The sequence below is a fragment of the Camelus bactrianus genome, chromosome X, assembly GCF_048773025.1.
Source record: "Camelus bactrianus isolate YW-2024 breed Bactrian camel chromosome X, ASM4877302v1, whole genome shotgun sequence".
Lineage (NCBI taxonomy): Eukaryota > Metazoa > Chordata > Mammalia > Artiodactyla > Camelidae > Camelus > Camelus bactrianus.
In genome coordinates, this window is record NC_133575.1 from 37,346,045 (window position 1) to 37,368,121 (window position 22,077).

General features: G+C 41.0%; 1 protein-coding gene and 1 long non-coding RNA gene across 2 annotated transcripts in view; both read left to right on the forward strand.

Annotated features, from left to right (window-relative positions):
* LOC123612170 (uncharacterized) overlaps positions 1 to 13,701 on the forward strand; it is a 30,548-nt gene extending 16,847 nt beyond the window's left edge. Inside the window, exon 2 of the long non-coding RNA XR_012504788.1 lies at positions 12,621 to 13,701. This is a non-coding gene — a long non-coding RNA (uncharacterized LOC123612170). The remainder of the gene's footprint in view (positions 1 to 12,620) is intronic.
* Positions 13,702 to 16,664: 2,963 nt separating this feature from the next.
* Positions 16,665 to 21,743, forward strand: LOC105079428 (CXXC-type zinc finger protein 1-like). The gene is made up of 6 exons (XM_074359596.1): positions 16,665 to 17,427; positions 17,529 to 17,639; positions 17,959 to 18,008; positions 18,225 to 18,321; positions 19,267 to 19,419; positions 19,497 to 21,743. The coding sequence occupies exons 1-6, from the start codon at positions 17,299 to 17,301 to the stop codon at positions 19,641 to 19,643; spliced, it is 687 nt and encodes a 228-aa protein (XP_074215697.1). The 5' UTR covers positions 16,665 to 17,298; the 3' UTR covers positions 19,644 to 21,743.
* Positions 21,744 to 22,077: the final 334 nt, after the last annotated feature.

Sequence of the window (22,077 nt, forward strand, 5' to 3'; positions counted from 1 at the left end):
GCAGCAATCACTGCCTGGATTCCTGATCATGTATTGTCAGGTCTCAGGGCTGCTTGTGGATAGGAGGGACTACACAGAAATGTTCCCATTCAACTCCTAACCCAGGCTTGCTGACCTCCCTTGGGCATCACATTCTGCTGAGTGCTGTGGTGGACACTACAGAAGGAGAGAAAATTTCTTTGCCTCAAGAGATCTCTTAATCTCACTGGGGAAATAATTTTTCATTTATTGAGTGTTTTGCTCATGCCTACATTGTTCTTGGGACTATGCTCAATGTTGGAGAAAGAGAGGAATCAGTCTGGAAGAACTCGGAGTCTAGTATTGGAAATATAAGCTAAGGCATGTGTTAGAGGTGCTATTAGAGTTATGAGACCAGGATGTGGTAGATTGCCTTGGGATTGAGTGTGGATACTGAGCGTGAGGGTAGAAAACCCATCTAAATTTCCTGTGAATGTGGTCTCCATACCACAGGGCTGTCATCTCATTCATCCTCCTATGAACAGTAAAGCAGATGGCATCTCACTGAGACAGAATCTGTGAGGTTTTATTGGAAGCAGCAGCCTTCAGGTATGTGGCTATGGACTTCCCCTGGGGAGAAAGGGGATCTGTTAGACCTCAGAGGATCCTATACAGAGATGTTGTACTGAAGAACTACAGCAATCTGGTGACAATATGCACAAATGGCATTATTCCTTCCCTTAGTCATTTATAGGGCAAATATTTCTTAAACATCTATTCTGTGCCAGGATGTGGGCTGGTGACTGGAAGAACACCAGCACAGAAGACAAAAATGATCCTTCCATCTTGAAGCTTGTTGTCTAATGACTTCCCGATGAAAATAAAAACCTGTACTTTTCACTGACTTTTTGAATCCTCCATCGTAAAAAGGCTTGGGTTCCTTAAATGTGTATCTAAACTTGGGCATGAGTTTCAGATCAGAGATCCTCAGTATATTGGAGGCACAGAATGGGTTTTTGAGTTTGGGATCCTTTTGAAAGATTTTATTTGGTTGATGAGAACTTTGGTATGCTCATTTGCTGCTCTCACAGTCACACTTGCCTATTTTAGAACCCCTGAGGGTGAAAATGTTGGCAGCTATTTCATGGAAGGTCTTATTCTCTGCATAATCATCCCATACCATGTACTCTTTCCCATGAATAGGCCACCAACCATGCAACCCCAGCAGACAAATCCCAGAGAAAGACCTATTTATCTTCTTTAAATTTAACATTTTAATATGGTCTCTTAATTTCTAATTTCTGATAATAACTTCTTTTTGTCAACAGCAGTCTCAATTGCCATAGAATCATTGTTAGTAAATGACTTAAAAACGTCTACAGATTATTTCTGTAATTGCCAACATGGTTGTATAGCCAACGTTCTCAAAGTCCGTCTTTGCTTGTGACTGCATTCTCTTCCAACTAAGGGTCCGTATTTTGAATTTGGAAGAAATCTATTATTGACTGTACTGACTTTTTTTTTTTGTACATTACATCCGCATTATTTGTTTGTTTTATAACTGGAAGTTTGTACCTTTTGACCCTCATATTGACTTTTTAAACCTTTATTCTGGCATTTCTTTCTTCTTATTTTAAATATTTGTCAAGTTTGTTTCAGATTGAGAGTTTACTTAAACACCCAGGGTCAACCTTTCAGTAGGATATATCTGGGGAACAGCCATGCAATGACCTGAGCATGGTAAGAGTCACAAGGGATATTTCTTTGTTTTTCACATTAAGAAAATATTGAAAGTGCCCTGAATTAGAAAAGCCATGTATAGTAGGCTGAATAACGGACCCCAAAATATCCAGACCCTAATCCCTGGAGCCTGTGAATGTTACCTTATATGGACAAAATAGACTTTGTAGATGTGATTAAGTTAAGGATGTTAAGATGAGGAGACCATGCTGAGTTATCCAGGTGGGCCCTAAATGTAATCACAAGTGTCCTTATACAAGGGAGGCTGAGGGAGATTTGACTGCAGAAGAGAAGGAATGTGATGACAGGATCAGCTTTGAAGACGGAGAAAGGACCCATAATCCGGCGGCCACTATAAGCTGAAAAAGGTAAGGAAAGATTCTTCCTTCAGAGCTTCCAGAAAGAACCAGCCCTGCCAACACCTTGACATTGGTCCAGGGCAACTGATTTCAGACTCTGACCTCCAAAACTGTGAGATTAAAAAATTGTGTTGTTTTAAGCCACTAGGTTTGTAGTAACTTGTTAAAGAGGCAACAGGAACCTAATATGCTATCTAAGAGCTGGGAAATCATCTAGGCAAGTGGAATTCACTCAGGAGAAAGCAGTGTCTCAGGAAAGATACTATGAATATTATAAATTTAGCTCAAAACATGTTTTTTTTTCCAGTGGGAATTCATACATACATATTTCCATTAATTTGACTCAGATATTGAGTGTTTATAAAATAATTAAGCCTTAAACAATTATCATAAAATCTCCATATGAAAATAATGACCATGATAGAGTCCTATTGCACAAGAGTCATCCTTTCAACTTGGAAAAAAAACCTTAGGGCAGGAACCATGTACATGCACAGGAAATCATTTAAAAGTATAGTATCCACCACATCCATAACAGAAGAGGAGAATTCCAATGAAGATAATGAATAGATGAATTTCTTCAGTCATAACGCATCTCTGAATCAACAATAGACAGTGAATTCTGAGGAGAAACTGAATGAATATAATATTTCGTTTGAAATTTTCAACATGAGGATTAACCTTACTCAGCACAACAGAATACTGAGTGAAGGTCTATGAATGCAATGACTTTCGGAAAGCCATTAAGGATCTCCCTTCTCTTAGGAAGCATGTGAAAACTCACACTGAAGAGAAGTCCTTTGGATGTATTCAACATGGAAAGACCTTTGGCGTAAACATATCCATTAAAGCATACATGGGAATTCACAAATGTTAAGGCTTCACAAACGTAAAGCAAAATGTTATGAGTCAAATCAGTGTGGAAAAGCCTCCAGCACAAACTCTTACTTTAAAAAGCAGAATAGAATATGAAATGGGGAGAAACTATGAAAGTTAGCCTGAAAATGCCTCTAATTGTCCTACATCCCTTAGGAGTCACATGAAGATTGCACTGGAGAAAATTCTTATGGGTATAATCAATGTAGAAAAGACTTCAGTTTGAATGCTTAGGGTAATACATATTGGGGAGAAAGTCTATGAATACAAGTGATGGAAGAATTTTTCACATATTGAGGTATGAGATAGTCCTTCTGGCTTCTACATGAGTTAACTTAAACTTTATGGTAATTAGAAAAACCTGTTTTGTGGCCTAGAAAATATACATATAGACACACACACACACACACACACACACACACACACACATCTTCTTTTTCCAGTCATCTGTTGATGGACATTTACATTATTTCCATATCTTGGCTATTTTAAATATTGCTGCCATGAACATTGGGGTGCATGTATCTTTTTGAATTATTGCTTTCATTTTTTTCCAGGTACATACCCAGAGTAGAATTACTGGATCATAGCATAGTTCTATTTTTAGTTTTTAAAAGAACCTCCATACTGTTTTCCATAGTGACTGTACCAATTTACCTTCCTACCAACAGTGTACAAAGGTTCCCTTTTCTCCACATCCTCTTCAATGCTTGTTACTTGACTTTTTGATGATAGCCACTCTGACAGATGTGAAGTGATTCCTCCTTGTGGTTTTGATTTGCATTTCTCTAATAATTAGTGACTTGAGCATCTTTTCATGTGCCTGTTAGCCATCTGTATATATTCTTTGGAAAAATGTGTATTCAAGTCTTATGCCCATTTTTTAAAATGAGAGTACTGGGGATTGAACCCAGGACCTCGTGCATGCTAAAGATGGGCTCTACCACTGAGCTATTTATACCCTCCCTCAGTGCCCATTTTTTGGACTGGATTGTTTGTTTTTCTGACACTGAGTTGTATGAGATGTTTGTATATTTGGGATATTAACCCCTTGTTGGTTGCATCATTTGCAAATATTTTCTCCTCTTTCATAGGTTGTATTTTTGTTTTATTGATAGTTTCCTTTACTGTGCAAAAGCTTTTAAGTTTAATTCGATCCCATTTTCTAATTTTCGCCTTTGTTACTTTTGCCTTAAGAGACTGATCTGAGAAAATATTGCTAAGGTTGATGTCAAAGAGTGTTATGCCTATGTTCACTTGTAGGAATTTTATGGTTTCAGGTCTTACCTTTAGGTATTTAGGCCACATTGAACTTATTTTTGTATATAATGTGAGGGAATGTTCTAATCTCATTGTTTTATATGTAGCTGTCCAGTTTTCCCAGCACCACTTGTTGAAGAAACTGTCTTCTCTACATTGTATATTCTTGCCTTCTTTGTCATAGATTAATTTACCATAGGTGTATGGGTTTATTTCCGGGGTTTCTATTCTGTTCCATTGATCTACGTGTTTTTTCTTGTTCCTGTGCCATGCTGTTTTGAGTACTCTAGCTTTGTAGTATAGTCTGATGTCTGGGAGGGTTATGCTTCCAGCTTTATTCTTTCTTCTCAGAATTGCTTTGGCAATTCTAAGTCTTTTGTAATTCCATATAAATTTTAGGATTATTTGTTCTAGTTCTGTGAAAACTCATGGGTAATTTCATAGGGATTGCATTAAATCTGTAGATTGCTTTGGGTAGTATGACCATTTTAATAATATTAATCCTTCCAATTCAAGAGCACAGTGATATCATTCCATTTTTTTGAATCATCTTCAATTTCCTTCATCAATGTTTTATAGTTTTCAGAGTATAGATCTTTCACCATCTTAGTTAAGTTTATTCCTAGGTATTTTTTGATGCAATTTTAAATGAGATTTTTTTTTTACTTTCCCTTTCTATATTTCATTATTAGTATATAGAAATTCTTAAACAGATTTATGTTTATTAATATTGTATACTGCAACCTCACTGAATTCATTTATTAGTTCTAATAGTTTTTTTGGTGAAGACTTTAGAGTTCACTTATGCATTCTGTATATATCACCTAGTGTTAATTCATTCAAGTGTATTTTTCATTTTAGTCATTGTATTCTTCAGTTCTGGTTGGTTCTTTTTTATATTTTCTAGTTCCTTCTTATAATTCTCACTGTGTTTATCTATTCTTTTCCCTAGTTCAGTTAGCATTCTTATTACTAATGCTTTGACTCTGTCTGGTAAATTATTCATTTCTGCTTCATTAGCTATTTTTAACGTTTTTTATTGTTGTTTCTTTTGAAATAAACTCCTCTGCCTTCTCATTCTGCTTAACTTTCTCTGTCTCTATGAAATTAAGTGAAACAGTTACCTGTGCTGGTCTTCAAGGGGTGTCCTTGTGTGGGAGCATCCCTATACAGTCTGCAAGTGCCCAGTGGCTTTGGTGGGAGAAGTGGATCTGAAATGAGCATGAGTCATGATTTCTCCCAGGGTGTGCTGACAGCTGTCACCTTGGTAGGAGATGGGGCTGGAGATGGAGGGGCTAGAGCCCAAGCCAGGCGTGGGCTAGGGCTTCTCCTCTGCTCAGTGACCAACTCCATCCTATCTGTGTGTGCTCTCTCCCCTCCCAGCACTGGCACCCTTGCCCCAAAGGGGAGCAGTGATGGATCAAGAGGGACTGGAACAGACAATCAGCATGGGTCAGGATGCAGGCTGTGATGGTCCCTGCCCCAGAATTTCAGACCATTCCTAATTTGCTACCTCTGCAAGTGCCAGCAATGGCTGCCTTCACTCCGTGCAGATGCCAGGTTGGGTCCAAGCCGGCTTCATCCCTCACAATCGTGCACTCCCTTCTCCCATGGCAGCCCTCACCCTAATGTGGACCTGCACCATGGAGCAGATGCTCAGCTCAGACTGCGGTGCATGCATGGGTGGTTGCAGGAAACTGGCCAGAGTCCTGGGCAGTTTCAATCTGCTCCCTCCCCCTTGTTCCCAGGAGTAAGCAAGCATGTGCAGACTCTTCACAAGTGGAGTGTAGGTTTCTTATAGTCCTCCTGTTAATCCCACTGGTTTTCAAGCCAGCTCAGGGGACTTGTCTTCCAAAGCTGGGGTGCCCAATATATGGCTTGAACTTCTCACTCCCCAAGGAGGATCTCCGAGCCTATGTAATCCCTTTCCTCTTCTGTGTCCCCTCCAAAGGCACAGGTCCTGACTTGATTGCTTCTCTTCCCTTCCTACTTGATTCTGTGTGGATCTTTCTTACAGCCTTGGTTATAGAAGAGTCTTTCTGCCAGTCTCCTGTTTGTTTTCAGTGAGAATTTCCCCACATGCAGATGTATTTTTGATATGATCGTGGGGGTAGGTGAGCTCCACATCCTCCTACTCTGCCATCTTGATCTCCCCTTCTCTTCTCCCTCCCCCTTTTTGCAATCTCCTCCTCTCCTAAGCCTTGAAAAACCTTTAAGATTACAAAAATAGCTCTCAAAAAACGTTCTGAAATCTGCAGGCATGAGATTGCACCAATGATCCTAAGAAAAGGGCATGAAAAACTGGAACAGTCAACAGTTCCAACCACAAATTTTCAGCAGTTACAGATAAGGAAAATTGCAGGTTGGGAAAGACCACAGTCACTTACCTTTCTTCTTGCCCTATATAAATTAAACCTGCTTCAGCTTGGGGAGTTTATTTTTATTAAGTTTCTAGCTGATGGACATCAGTTGAATAAAACCTTTAAATACTATTAGAGTCACAATTGTTTCCTCTTGACAGGTTCATTCTGTAATTATAAAGGGGGAAATTCATCACAAGGACATAATCCTGAATGTTTAGGGACCTAATAACAGAGCTTCAAAATATGTCAAGAAAAATCTGATAGAATTGTAAGGAGAAACAGATAAATCCACAATTACAGTCAAATATTTCAATACCCCCCTCTCAATAATCACTAGAATAAGTAAACAGAAGAGAAGTAAGGATATATAAGACTTGAATAACACTATCAATCAACTTGCCCTCATTGACATTTATAGAACACTCCAACCATCAGCAGACTACACTTTCTTTACAAGAGTACATGTAACCCACTTACCAAGATAAACCATATTCAGGGCTTTGAAACCAATCATATAAATTTAAAAGTATTCACATCATATAAAGTATGGTCTGGGACCAGAATTGAATTAAATTAGACATCAAAAACAGAAAGATCTCTGGAAAATCCCCGAATGTTTTGAAACTAAATTACATACTTCTAAATAATCTACAGATTAAAGAACAAGTAAAACTTGAAATTAGAAGGTATTTTGACCTAAATTAAAGTGAGAGCACAACATGTAAAAATTTGGGGATGCAGTTAAAGAAATACTTAGAAGTAAATTTATACTATATTTATACTAAACATTTATATTAAAAAAAGAATGCTTCCTTTTTAAGAAACTAAAGCTATAAGGGCAAATTAAATCTAAAGTAATCAGAAGAAAGAATAAAGATCAGAGCAGAAATTAATGAAATAGAAACCAGAAAACCAATAGAGGAAATTAAGGAAACCAGAAGCTGGTTCTTTGAGAAGATCAATAAAACTGAAACCTCAAGCCAGAATGATCTGAAAAAAAAGAGAGAAGACACTAGTCATTAATAGTAAGAATGACAGAGGATAAATCACTGCAGATCCTAAAGATGTAAAAAAAGATAAAAGGGAGTACTGTCAGCAAAGATGGAGGAGTAAGGATCCCTGGAAGTCCACTCTGCCATAAAAGCAACAAAAATTTGGCAAATATTATCAAAATCAACTTCTTCACAACTCTGAAAATTAACCAAAGGTTTTCAGTTACCTGGGAAGTATTTAGTCAAGAAAATATATTGAGTCTCAATAAGAACAGTAAACTCTGTGGCGTTTTAACTTTCCCTACTTCCACCCCCAGTGCCCCAGTTCAGTAGTAGACTTGAAAAGGCCATATTCCTGGTACTGGAAGGGGCAGAAGAGAGTTACAGCTCTTTCAAAGAGCCGCTATGATCATGGGAGTACAAATATCTCTTTAAGACCCTGCTTTCAATTCTTTTGACTATATATCCAGAAGTGAAATTGCTTCATCACGTGGTAGTTCCATTTTTAATTTTTTTGAGAAACTGCTATACTTTGTCCATAGCAGCTGTACATTTGATATTCCCACCAGCAGTTCACAAGGTTTCCAATTTCCCCACGTTCTTGCCAACACTAGTTATTTTCTGGTTTTTGGTAGTAGCTGTCCTAATAGGTGTGAAGTGGTATCACACTGTACTTTTGATTTGCAGTTCTCTAATGATAGCGATGTTGAGCATCTGTTCATGTGCCTATTGGCCATCTGTATGTCTTCCTTGGAAAAATGTCTATTTAAGTCCTCTGCCCATTTTTAAATTGGGTTGTTTTGTTGTTGTTGTTGAGTTTTAGGGGTACTCTATATTCTGGATATTAATCCCTTATCAGATGTATGATTTGTAAATATTTTCTCCCATTCTGTTGGTTTATTGTGTTGTTTATGTCCTCTGTTTCCTTAGTTACCTTCTGTTTGGTTTGCCTACTCATTATTGGGAGACGGGTTTGAAGTATCCATTATTGTAGAACTATATACCCATTCAATTTGGTCAATTTTTGATTCATATATTTTGATGGTCTGTTATTAGGTGTGTAAATGTTTATAATTGTTACATAGTCTTCTATATTGAACTTTTTAAAAATATATAATGTCCTTCTTTGTCTCTTGTTAACATTTTTTTAATTTAAAGTTTATTTTGTCTGATATTAATATAGCCATCCTTGCTCTCTTTTTGATTATTATTTGCATGGAATAACCGTTTACATCCTTTCACTTTCAACCTATTAGTGTTTGGGGGTCCAAAATGAATTCCTTGTGGACAGCATATAGTTGAATCACTTTTAAAAAAATCCATTCTGCCAGTCTCTGTCTTTTGATTGGAGTTTACTCTATTTCCTTTAAAATAATTACTGATAAGGAGGGACTTAGTTCCATTTTGCTATTTGTTTCCTATATGTCTCATAGCTTTTGGTTCCTCATTTCCTGCAACACTGTCTTCTTTTGTATTTAGTTGTTGAGTTTCCTTTTTTTTTAGTGAAACTTTTAAATTCCCTTCTCATTTCTTTTTATATTGATACCAGCTTAATTTCAGTAACATACACAATCTTCTCCTTTAACAGCCCATCCCCACCTCTTTCAGTTGCTTATTTCACAAAATTACATTTTCATACATTGTGTCCAAAAACTTAAGCTAATAAACTTTTTTGAAATGCATTAGTCTGTCAAATTATGTAGAAAACAAAATGTGGAGTTACAAACCAAAGTTAGAGTAATACTATTTTCTAGATTAATAACTGGTCTTTAAAAATGTATTAGTCTCATATTATGTAGAAAACAAAAACTATGCGTACATACCATAGTTACAATAATGGCTCCTTTTATAACTGCCCGTGCATTTACCTTTACTGAGATCTTTTATTTTTTCATATGGCTTCAAATTACTGCCTATTGTCCTTTCATTTCAACCTGCAGGACTCCCTTTATCATTTCTTGCAGGGTAGGCCTAGTGGTAATGAACTCTCTCAGCTTTTGGTTATATGGTATTGTTTTAATTTATCCCTCACATTTGAAGGACAATTTTTCCAGACATAGGATTCTTGGTTGGCAGTTTTTTTTTTCTCTTAACATTGTGAGTATATCAGCCCCCTGCCTTCTGGCCTCCAAAGTTTCTGATGAAAAATCTGCTCATGATCTTATGGAGGATGGCTTGTATGTGATGAGTCACTTCTCTCTTACTGCTTTCAAAATTCTTTGTTTTTGTTTTTTGACCACTTATAATGTGTCTTTCTGTAGCTCTATGTGAGTAAATCTTACTTAAAGTTCATTGAGCTGCTTAGATGTTTATATTCATATCTTTCATCAAATTAGAGAATTTTTGGCCATTATTTCTTTAAATATTCTCTCTGCTCCTTTCTCTCTTCTCTAGAGTTCCAAAATAGTTACACCAGACAGATTCTGCCAGTGAAATTGTTGTTTAGATGGGAGAGAGATTTATGGTGCTTTCTACTTCCTCATCTTCTCAGAATCCTCCTTCAGTCAACTGATTTTTGAATAAAGTGCAAAGTCATTTGAGCAGAGAAAGGACACTGTTAATAAATGATTCTGGAGTAATTGAATATATATATATTTAAAACTCAAAAAAATTAAAAACCAAGATGAACCTCAACCTACACTTCACACCTTATAGAAAAGCTAATTCAGGGAGGGGAGAGTATAGCTCACTGGTAGAGTGCATGCTTAGCATGGATAAGGTCCTGGGTTCAATCCTAGTACCACCATTAAAAATAATAATAATAAATTAAAATTAAAAAATTAATTTAGACCAATCACAGACTTATAGGTAAAATATAAAATTATAAAGCTTCTGAAAGAAAATATAGGAGAAAATCTTTGTGACCTTCAGTTAAGCAAAGGATTTTAGTTATGATTCATAAAAGAAAATATTGATTTATTGGATGTTATAAAAACCAAAATTATAAGTACAGAAATAGTCTGCAGAGAAAGGTTAAATTTACAGTACCTCCTCCTGGCATGGTTCATGTTCTTCCTCCATCCTTTCTGGAGGGCCATTATAGTGTTTGTCTCTAAAGATACACTCTTTTTCTCAGAAAGTGGTTAGCATCTAGTCTATCTGGGAAGTCAGAAGAGACCACAGAAGTAAGTCAAGAATCACCAGCAAGTGTCGTAGGATCACTGGGCTGGGAGTCATTCACACTCCAGCACTGCCTTCACTGTCTGATAGAGAAGAGATACCGGCAACTCACACAGTGACACAAAGCAGAATGACAGAGTTGTTGTGGGAAAACTGAAGAAGGAGAAGCAAGGGGTTTGGGGGAGACTTCCCAATGGGGCAGGCATCTGAGCTTAGCCTTGAAAAATCAGCAGAATGTTGACAGACAAAAACAAAAACGAAACAGACAAGTACAGGCAGCTCTCCCCATCCTTTATAATTCTGAGGTTAAAATAAAAGGGACACCATTCACTATTAAAACTATCACCACAAGTGCATTTAGAAGAGAATCAGGTCATCTGGTTGGAAAGGAAGTAGAGGGAGCTTCCCAGATGGTGATGGCAAAACCGAGTCCTGAAGGGTGAGCAAGAATTAGCAAAAGAGAAGGACAACCCTGAGCAAAGTCCCAGAATGTGGAAGCCCAGACTGGATAGACAAGATAGTGACTATCCATGATGTCCTGAGTGTTTGACACCTGGAGGGCCTGGGAAGAGGACTTTCTGTCACAGGAAAGTGGGGCCTATCATAGAGAACTTTGATGGACATGTCATGGAGAGGAGAACTGATTCTGAACACTCTGGGAATCCAGAGAAGATTGCCAAGGAGAATAGTGATATATTTTTTCATATGTGGCCCTCTGGGAAGGCAACCCTGGAAGCAAAATGGATTGGCCAGCCACATCTCAGAGGCAGGAGTTCATTATGGTGTAAAATAATGGGAAACCGGAACCAAGGCTGTGGAATTGGGAATGAAAGAAGACAGCAGTAAAGAGACAGGAGATATTGGAGAAGTAGGTCTGAAGTCAGAGGTGAAGAAGAGCAAAAAGCTGACAAAGATTCATTTGTGTGGGCCACAGTGATGAAAAATAATTCAAAGAAAAGTTAAAATATTAGTTTGAACAACACAAGTAGTGGATATAAACATTCACGACCATAGAGAGGTACTACTTTCTTTAGAGTTCACGGACTGCTTCTGAGTTCAGCTCAGGTTTCTTACTTCCTGCCCCAATCCCTAAACTGGATCTAATAAAAACTGTGAAGATTTATTTGGGGATACTGTCTTTAGATGCTAGGCTTGGATCAGGAAAATAGCTTCTTAAAAGCAAGATCTTAATTTTTTTTAAAACTTTGCTTGGTTAGTCAAATGTAACTCTAATGTAAGTTACAGTACATATTTGCTTTTCTCTTCAAGGAATAATATGGAGCCAGATAGATTTCAATAACTTACCACTTTGCAACACCAAGCAGGGTCCCTGGTGCATTCTTTTGATCATCATTGGCTACTGGACACTCTTGTGTGTCATATATAAACTGGACACTGGGCAACCAGTAGTGATCAAGACCAACATTGTCCTTGCCCTCATTTCTAGTGAAGAAGACAGACACAAAACAGGTGTGAGGTTCAGGAAATGCCTCCATTTCCTTCTTAATTTCAAGACTAAAATTAAAGAAACATTCTTGCTATATAATTATGTCCATAAATTCATTCAGAAGAGAGGCTGGTCATCCAGATGGAAAGGAAGTAGAGAGAGCTTCCCAGATGGTGATGCCAAAGCTGAGTCTTGAAGGAAGTGTGGTTTTAATCATCCACAATGATAATACTTTTTTCTATTTTACTTTTTGTTCTAATATTTATTCCTTTATATTCATTTTATACCATTTTAATCGTGTATAAGATTGGACTTTTTACATATTCATGGTGAAGTAAATCATTATGTAATGACTCTTTCAATCCCAATTAATACTTTTTTTGTCTTAGTATTTTTAGTATGATATTAACATAACTGACCTTGCTTTATCTTGATTAGCATGTACCTGGCAAATTTTCTTCCATCCCTTTGTTTCAAATGTTTCTGTATCCTTTTTTTTGCACAGGTAAGGATACCATCAACAAAACGAAAAGACAACCTACAGAATGGGAGAAAATATTTGCAAATGATCGACCTACAAGGGACTAATTTTCAAAATATACAAGCAGCTCATACACCTTAACATCAAAAAAACAAGCAACCCAATCCAAAAATGGTCAGAAGACCTAAATAGATATCTCTCCAAAGAAGACAGACGGATGGCCAACAAGCACATGAAAAGATGCTCAACATCACTAATTGTTAGAGAAATGCAGATCAAAGCTACAATGAGATATCACCTCACACCAGCCAGAATGGCCGCCATTAAAAAGTCTACAAACGATAAATGCTAGATAGGGTGTGGATAAAAAGGAACCCTCCTACCCTGTTGGTGGGAATGTAAATTGGTGCAGCCACTATGGAGGACAGTATGGAGGTCACTTAAAAAACTAAAAATAGACCTATCATATGATCCAGCAATTCCACTCCTGGACATGTACCCAGAGAAAAATATAATTTAAAAAGACACATGCACCCCAGTGTTCATAGCAGCATTAGTTACAACAGCCAAGACCTGGAAACAACCCAAATGTCCATCAACAGATGACTGGATAAAGAAGATGTAGTATATATATATACCAAGGAATACTACTCAGCTATAAATAGAATAAAATAATGCCATTTGCAGCAACATGGATGGACCTGGAGATCGTCATTCTAAGTGAAGTAAGCCAGAAAAAGAAAGAAAAATGCCGTACAATATCACTTATATTTAGAATCTTAAAAAAAAGGACACAAATGAACTACTTGTTTATAACTTAGATGATTAATTTCTTGAATATGTGTAAGCACATTTGACTGTTCTTTATGATTGGGTTACTGCATTCTGTTGATTCTTATTTTGTAGTTGTCTTTATTTCTTTGATAACTGTGTAAGTTTAAAAGGCAAAGCTCTAAAAAATTAATAAAATAAAATACATAGGATAGCAAAGGAAACAAATTATATCAAAACAGTTGTCTAAACACTAGAAGAATGTGTGATAGAGTAGTATATTTGCTTCTTTAGCCCAAGCGTCGATCTAATAAACTCTTGTGATTTCACTGTATTGATGTGCATGTATGACATTCTGAGACATCTTTAACAACTATCAGGAGATTTGAAAATAACTGCAATTTCTGTCAATGGCAAATTCTATGGTGGTTTATTGCCTACATTCATAATTGAAGCAAATGCTAACTTTCAACTGGAGACTGGTGAAAATAAAGATGTCATGCCCCCCTCCAAAACCCTCAAAAACCAAAAAACAAATATTTCTGTATCCTTATGATTTGCTAGGTCTGGCATAAACACTATATGGCTAGATTTGTTCATTTTCATCCAAAATGACAATCTCTGACTTTAACTGGAGAGTATATCCCATTAACAATTTTTATTACTGCTTATGTAATAAATACATGAATTTCAAATGTGAATGTATTCCTACCTTCTTACATTTTGCTTTCTATTTTTCCTGCCATTTCCTAAATCTTTTTCTACTTTCTTGACTTTTAAATATTGATTTATGTGTTTTTGCTTGTTTTTCTCATTGTCTGCCTCATGATTAAAATAATACATATTACAATAGTAATAATATGAAATTATTCAAAATATTTGGAAATTATAAGGGGATCAACTTTTCTGCCACATACAATAATACAATGATCAGTCACTCCAATACGTGATACAGTGAGGTGCTGGTGTCAGAAGAGACAAATGTATCCATCGAGGCCTGTGACAGTGTTCTGCAGATTGGCGCGCACCTGGCCGTATGGTTTCTCTGTAGCCATGTCCTTCAAACTTTGGGTGGCACAGCAGCTCCACAAGGGGTCTTGAGCAAGCGCAAACGTAACGTGTTCAAGAAGGGGCGTGGCTAAAGTTGATTCCGGAGCCGGAAGTAACTCTTCTAGCATTTTCAGTGCACCTGTCACGAGGCTCTCCATGGTGTAGCGCCCATTCCGCGGCGCTGAGGTATCTTGTGAGGGCTTTGAGGAGGGACTGTGGGTTTTTTTATTGGAGGGGTGGGTGTGGGGTCATTGAAGGGGATGAGGGGGTTAATAATCGGGATCTTTGGTGTAAATATGGGGACTTGTTCTAATTTGAGTGCTCAGATTGTTAACTTCCGTCTTTCTTCTTATATTGTCATCTTAAAGTTCCATCTAAGACTGCAGGTGGGTATGTATTGTTTTAATTTTTAATTTCTAAGTATTTTCTAATTTCAGTTAGTTTTCTTTTTACCAAGAGTTACTTAGAAATGCCTTTTCAATTTTCAAAAGTTAAGCCTTTTGTTTCTAATGCAACTTATCTGTGCCCTATGTGTCCTTATTCATTGGAAATGGTTTAGACTTCCTTTAAGACTATGTCCATTGTCAATTTTTATTAATATTGCATCTCTAGCTCGAAAATAGTATGTGTTCTCCAGTTGATAATTGTCTTAATCAAAAAGTGTATATTCTTTCTGTGTATGTGTGTGCTTGCTCTTTTTATCTCCAAGAGTAGTGATTTGTATGTGTATAACACACACATTTTCCAAAATATGTATATTTTTATATTTTACTAAGTGTTACTGGGTTCAGGTAGGAGTACTTTTCAGGATAAAGACTGCCAAATTATTCTAGGTGAGTGAATCAGGGTAGTTGGGGCACCGCGTGGTGTGTGCACGTGATGGGGGCAGGGCGTGTGCACGTGGTGGTGCTGGCCTGGCTCATCACGTGGGAGGTAAGGCAGAACCAGAACAGCGCATGTGCAGGAAGTGGGGCGGGGCATATGAAGCTGAGCGAGTGTGGGAAGAGGGCAGGGCCTGGCACAGGGCAGGGCTGGGTTTGCCCTGGTGCAGTGTATGGGGCACTTAGCGCTGGGAGCCTTAAGGCGAGACAGAGAGTGTCCAAGAGGGCAGAGTCGGGCACGTGGAGCCTGGAGAGACTAGGCCTACGGGGCGGGGCAACAAGATAGGCAGAACGTGTCTAGGGGCGGGGCCATGAATGTTCTGGCGGGCTGGGCAGAGGGGGCTTGTCAGGGTCCACTGTGCAGGGCAAGCAGGGTAGCAGGTGTGTCCTGGAGGGTGGGCAAGGCAGGCTGAGCCGTGCGAGTGTAAGGAGGTAAAGTCTAGCTTTTCTGGGTGGATAGGCAGGGCCTTATGCATTCGAGTGGGCAAGGTGGAGCCAGATGGACTAGCCAAGTGTGCCTGAATAAGGTGGGCAAGCAGGGCCAGGCGGTGCCAGTCGTTCCCAGGTGTATCCAGGCCGATGCTGTGGGCCCCAGCCACTGTGGCCAGAGGGTGAGGCTAGGAGTGCTGGGGCAAGATGAGCCCCTCCCCACCCGCTTAGTGCTGACCCAGAGCCCTCCTCCCATCAGCACAGAAACCCTATTTGTAATCCCTGGTCTCTGGTGAATCCAGGACACAGGATGGATGGGGGAGTGGAGCTGGTGCGAGAGTCTGCCCTTCAGCTCTTACCTGTAACACCATCGGAAACTTTGCCATGGTCCCACTGGCAGCTGCCCACTTTGTCACAGCTGCCTCGACTGCGGAAGTCTGGGCTGTCCTAGGAGTACCAGGTGGTGGTGATGCCACTGGCAGTAAAGGAAGCATCTCAGACAACAGCTCCACACCAGTTGTTGTCTGAAAAGGACCTGCCTCAGGACTGAAACTTATACCAGGGGTTTTGCATAAGAGACTTTTGACAATCAAAGCCTGATAAGTGTCTGGCAGGGCCCTTGGGTAGAAGGATGGGGACAGTGAAGACAGGGAGGGCCAGCAATGAGGAGAGAGGAGGCAGGGAGGGCCCAAAGATCCCTTAAGAAACAGGTTGCAGAGACATCAGCTTTTTCCTGGCCTACAACCCTGGATGAATAACATTGAAGAGTTCCCGTTCTTAGATTCTGACTGCAGAACCAAGCAGTGGATATGAAGAAAATGGAGAATTTGAAGAGAAAAGTGGAGTGGAAGGTGACAGAAATGGTGGAGTCGGGGGGCATGGAGGCAGAGGTTGGGGGCGGGATGCAGGACAGGAGTACAGGGTTAGGGGGCTGACATTGACTCCCCTGTCCTGGCCTTGACCACTCGTGTCCCACAAAAGGAGAAGAAGCAGAAGCAGAAGCTCAAGCGAGAGTGTGAAGACCCAGAGCCGTCAAAAGTCAACGACTCAGCCTCGCTGCTGCAGTGCCTGGGACCCGGCTGTGTGTATCCCACCCGGCCAGGCTCCAAGTACTGCTCGGATGACTGTGGCATGAAGCTGGCAGCTGAGTGAGTGCACTGGAGATTAAGGAACAGGGTGTGGAGGGTATGTCCATCCACCCTCCTACCCAAGTATCCTCCCATCATTTATCCCTCCACCCACCGATCTGTCCATTCTTACATCCACCTACCTGCTGAACCACCTATCCACGTTCCGCCCACCAACCCACTCAGTCATCATTACTCACTCAGCTATCTACCTATCCAGGCAACCATCCACCATTCAATCACTCACTCACCAACATTCACTCATCTACCATTCATTAGCCTAAATCTTCACTATTTGGTCACACATCCATTTCTTCTTCTCTGAATGCCCCCACATACCCATTTCTTGTTGTCCCCCCTTCCAGCCGCATCTATGAGATCCTGCCCAAGAGCATCCAGCAGTGGCAGCAGAGCCCCTGCATTGCTGAGGAGCTTGGCAAGAAAATGCTCGAGCGCATCCACCGTGAACAGGAGGACACCCACACTCGCCTGAAGGAGTTAGAGTGCCATTTCAACGAACTTGAGGCCATCATTCTGCGTGGCAAGCAGCAGGCTGTGTGCGAAGATGAAGAGGTGAGTGGGAATGGGTGGGGTGGAGCCGAAAGGTGCCTGGTATCTTGCCTTGCCGTCCCCACTCTGCACTGCTTCGCTGTCCCCTCTGTTGTCCTATGCAGAGCAACAAACCTGGCAGGAACAGTGTCGACCTGCAGATCTGCTGTGTCTCCTGCGGGCAAGCCATCAGCGTGCATGTTGCCCTGCGCCACATGGAGCGCTGCTTTGCCAAGGTTGGGGCATTGGCTGGGAGCAGATGGGGCAAGGGTGTTTTTGGCTGGGTGGAGTCCATGGGGAGCGGGAGCAGGTTTGGTGCCTGGGCGTTTGTTGTAGATAAGAATACAACACACACCCATGGCTCTACCCATTTGTGCTTTTCTTCCATCCCCAGTATAAGGGCCAAGATTTGGGCATCAGCTACTGGTGGCAGGGGCATTAACTGGGCAGACAGCATAGGGTCCACAGGGGACAAATGGGTTGTTTGGGGCTCTGTCATGGGAGGGCATTTGGTGTATGTCCACAGTTCCTCCCATTTCTACTCTCTTTCCGCAGTATGAGTGCAAATCGACCTTTGGATCCTTGTACCCAACTTGCATTGAAGGGTGAGTGTGGGTGCTACTCAGGGTCAAAGGCATGATGTGGGCAGGGGCGGGAGCAGGGTGGGCAAGATCAGGGGCAGGATGTGGGTGGGCTCTGAGACAGAGGTAGGTGGGTTAGGGGCAGGGTATGGGTGACGTTGGGGACAAAGTGTGGGCAGGGTACAGGGTGGGATCACCCTCCTCCTGACCCTTATTTTCTCACTTTGACCCTCTCCCCAGAGCCACAAGGCTCTTCTGTGATGTTTACAACCCACAAAGTAAGAGATACTGTAAGCGGCTCCAGGTGCTATGCCCTGAGCACTCAAAGGACCCCAAGGTGAGCCTTTTCTTTCTCAACCTCATCAACCTCCCTTCCTCCCTACCTGGCCACCCTCTTCCTCTTGTCCTCCGTACTTGATTGCCTCCATCCCTTCTTCCATCTGCCTGAATGCCTTCAGACCTCCTGACCAACCCCGCTGTGTCCCCTCCTCCCTTCCTAACCACCCTACACTCCCCTTTCCTTACGGCCAAGTCACCTTCCAGCCTTACTTTCCTCTCTGCCTGGCTGCTATTTATTTATTCATAACTTCCTTGCCTGAGCCGCCCGCCCCCCATTTCTCTCTGTCTCCGCCTGATCAGCCTCCATTCCTCTGCTCCCTTCTTCATAACCATTCCCTCTTGTTCCCGTCTCCTCACTTGCCCATCCTCTATTCTTTTCCCAGCCCCTGCCTGACCACCCCACCTTCCTCCCCTCCTCCCTGCATGGCCACCCTCAATTCCTCTCTTCTCTTTTTCTGACTTCCCTCCATTCCTATTCTCCCTGCCTCACTGCCCCAATCACCTTCTCCCTGCCTATCATCTCCTAAATCCCTTCTCCCTCCATGTTTAATCAGTCCCTGTACCTCCCACCCTCCAATTTCATTCCTCGCCTCCTCCAGTGTCTTACCAGTCCCTATTCATCTAATTCTCCCTGTCAGACCTCCCCTCCATCTTTCCTCTCCTTCCTCTTTGACCTCTCTCTGTTCTTCTGCCCTTCCTGCTGGATCACCTCCATTCCTACATCCCTGCTTAACTTCTTCTTCCATCCTTCGTGCTTGATCACCCCCGTTTTGCCCCCTGTCCTTTACTTAATCACTGAGTTCCTCTCATCCCCCCTGCCAGGTCCCTCCCCATTCCTCTCCTTCCTGCCAGACTGCCCTCCTTTCCCTTCTTCCTCTCATCTTGCCTGCCTTTTCACCCTCCATTGCCACCCTCCTCCATCATCCTTCATTCTTCCCCGCAGGTACCTGAGGATGAGGTGTGTGGTTGCCCACTAATGCAAAATGTCTTTGAGTCCACTGGTGATTTCTGTCGCCTCCCCAAACGCCTGTGCAACCTCCATTACTGCTGGGAGAAGCTGAGACGTGCCGAGGTGGACCTAGAGCGTGTGCGCGCGGTAGGCTATGAGGCTGAGTGGGGCTGAGGGGCGGGACTGGGTCTAGAAGCCCCCCTCTCACACTCACCCGCTCACAGTTGCACAAGCTGGAAGAGCTGATGGAGCAGGAGCAGAAGGTGTGCACAGCCATGATGAATCGGGCAGGGCTGCTGGCCCTGATGCTTCACCAGACCATCCAGCATGACCCGCTCACCAGCGACCTGCGCTCCAAAGTGGACAACTGAGCCCTGCTCAACTGAGGTCCTGTACCTAACCTCTGCAGAGGTTTTTCTCAGGGCATCTCAGAGTTTCTCGGTGCTTCTCTGTTCACTGTTTGGTCTCCTGTCTCTGTCTATGCCTCCTTGGGAGAAGGGTCCTCAAAATTTCTGTCCGTTCTTCTATCCCCCTTATTATCCTGAACGTGGGCGAGGCCAGGGGATCCGCCCTGCCCTCATCTCCCACTGTTCAGAGTTATGTTTACAAATTTTAGAAGAACAAGAGATTTTAATATCCCCTGATAGCCCTTCAGCTTGTCTCTCTGGCCACAGGACCCAGTTCCAAAACTTCAATGGTGGTGGTGACAGTACAGCTGTAGTTGGAGGCCAGGCTTCTTGGTGAGTCCTTTTCTGTCAGGGGAGACGTGACCTTAGGTGCCAGTGACCCTTGTTCCCCACAGTCCCCCATCCCAGGCCATCAGGTATGTAATTGGCACCTGATGAGTGTACTTTGACCAACTTCTGTGTAATTGTTAATATTCCCCAGGCCAGAGGTGCTGGGAAAATGTTGGGTTGGGGGAATAGGTGAGTGTGAGACGACCGCCCTGATGATTCTGCTTTGGAACGCTGAGAATTCAAGTTGTCACGGCAGTCGTGCCCCTGCCCCCACCCATCTTGGTCCACTCTTTACCATACCATGAGGTCCCAACCCTTTCTGTCAGCCTTGGCCCCTGCCAGTCCAGTCCGGGTCCGTCTGTCTCCCGCTAGACCTCCCCCATCACATCTGCTCTCCTGCTACCACCTTGGTCTGGGTCTGCCCTTTCCAGCCAGCTCTGCCCACTGAGCCCCCGTCTGGTTGTGCCCATTTCACACCTGCAGGGTTGCCAGAAGAGAACTGGGTCCTCTGCCACATCTGCCTTTGCCAGCCCCAGCCAAGCCTCCAGTGCCAGAGGAGGTGTGTCCAGTAATGCTGCCGGTGGGTGTTGGTACATCTCAAATGGTAGACTTGAATTACTCTTCCTGTTCTTTCTATACTCACTGGTCCCTAATGGATTTTTTTCATTAATTTTCACAATAACTTTTTTTCCCCAGGGACTCACGTATTTTACCTAAATATTTAAACATGTTACTCAAGACATATACCTCATATTCCACAATAATGAATTTATTAATTATTTAATTCACTGCCTACCTGGTGCAATATCTTCTTTTTTTATTATTACAGATATTATATTTTTTCCTTTCTTTTCAATTTGATCAGATTTCCCAAGGACTAATCCATATAATTAACTATTTGAAAGGATTAGCTTTTTATTTTATTTATATTCCCTAAGTTTATATTTATTTAACTAATTTATTTAAGCTTTTATTTTTAATTGCCACTTCTTGATTTTCTGTTCTATGTTTCCTTTTTAGTGTGTTTGCCTAGTTTTGTTCTTTTTCTAATCCCTTGAATCAAATTCCCAACTTGATTAGGATCCAGTCTTTTGAATAGTAAAGGTTTTGAGAGCATATACTTTTTTTCCCCCTAAATATAGCTGTATCTCATAAACTCTGGTATGAAAGATGCATTGTCAAAATTGATTTCTCCCTTTGATCATAGCTATTGAGGAACATTTCTTAGTTTCTAACTGGTTAAAATAGTTTGGTTATTTTTTCTTTCTTTTTTTTTTTGGTAATTATGATTTTAGTATGATCAGAGAATGTAGCCTATTGAATCTGAATTTGTAAACATTACTCAGGATTTTCTTTGTGGCCCAGATTACTCAACTGAATTTTGTAAACCTTTTATGGATATGAGAGAAGAAACTATACTCTTTGTTAGGTACATAAGGACTTTTCAGTCTAGTTTGATGATTAACATTTCTTTACTCTGATTTTTGTCATTTTGTCTACTCCAGCTATTATCAAAAGATAGAATAAATTTTATAATAGTTTAATACAAATTGCTCCTTGTAGTTCTGTGGGGGTTTTTTTTTTAAGGGGGAGAAGAGGAATCCCAAAGTAAATATCTTAGTCCATTTTGTGCAATGCCCCTATGTGTTTTCCTTGTTGACTGCTTTTGACCTTGAATTTACTTTGGTAAGTACGTCATCACAGCTCCTTTTATTTTGCTGCCACTAACCTGGTTTATCTTTGTCTAAAACTTTTATTTTGCATTTTTCTCTTTAAGATCTACTTCTTGTAACTGTATGTAAGTGTGTTTTTTTGCCCTAGTCCCACATTTGTGTCTTGAGATTCAGTCCATTTAAATTTGTATAATTATGATAATCTTATCTTTTTATATCATATTATCCTTATTATCAATTTTACTATTTCCTAAATATAACTTTTATTCTTTTCTTCTTCCCAATAGCTTAATGAAGTTTCTATTCAGCTTTGTCCTCCTCCCTAACCTTATTATTTTGGTAGTTTTTATGTTTACTAACTGTCCTGTTATGTACTTTTTCCTTTCTAACAGGCA

Bases quoted from the DNA above. Each gene is read 5' to 3' on its own strand.
- LOC105079428 (XM_074359596.1), top strand. From the start codon at position 17,299: ATGCTCGAGCGCATCCACCGTGAACAGGAGGACACCCACACTCGCCTG. The intron at 17,640-17,958 runs GTTGGGGCATTG...CTCTTTCCGCAG, and splicing joins TGGAGCGCTGCTTTGCCAAG to TATGAGTGCAAATCGACCTT. The intron at 18,322-19,266 runs GTGAGCCTTTTC...TCTTCCCCGCAG, and splicing joins AGCACTCAAAGGACCCCAAG to GTACCTGAGGATGAGGTGTG.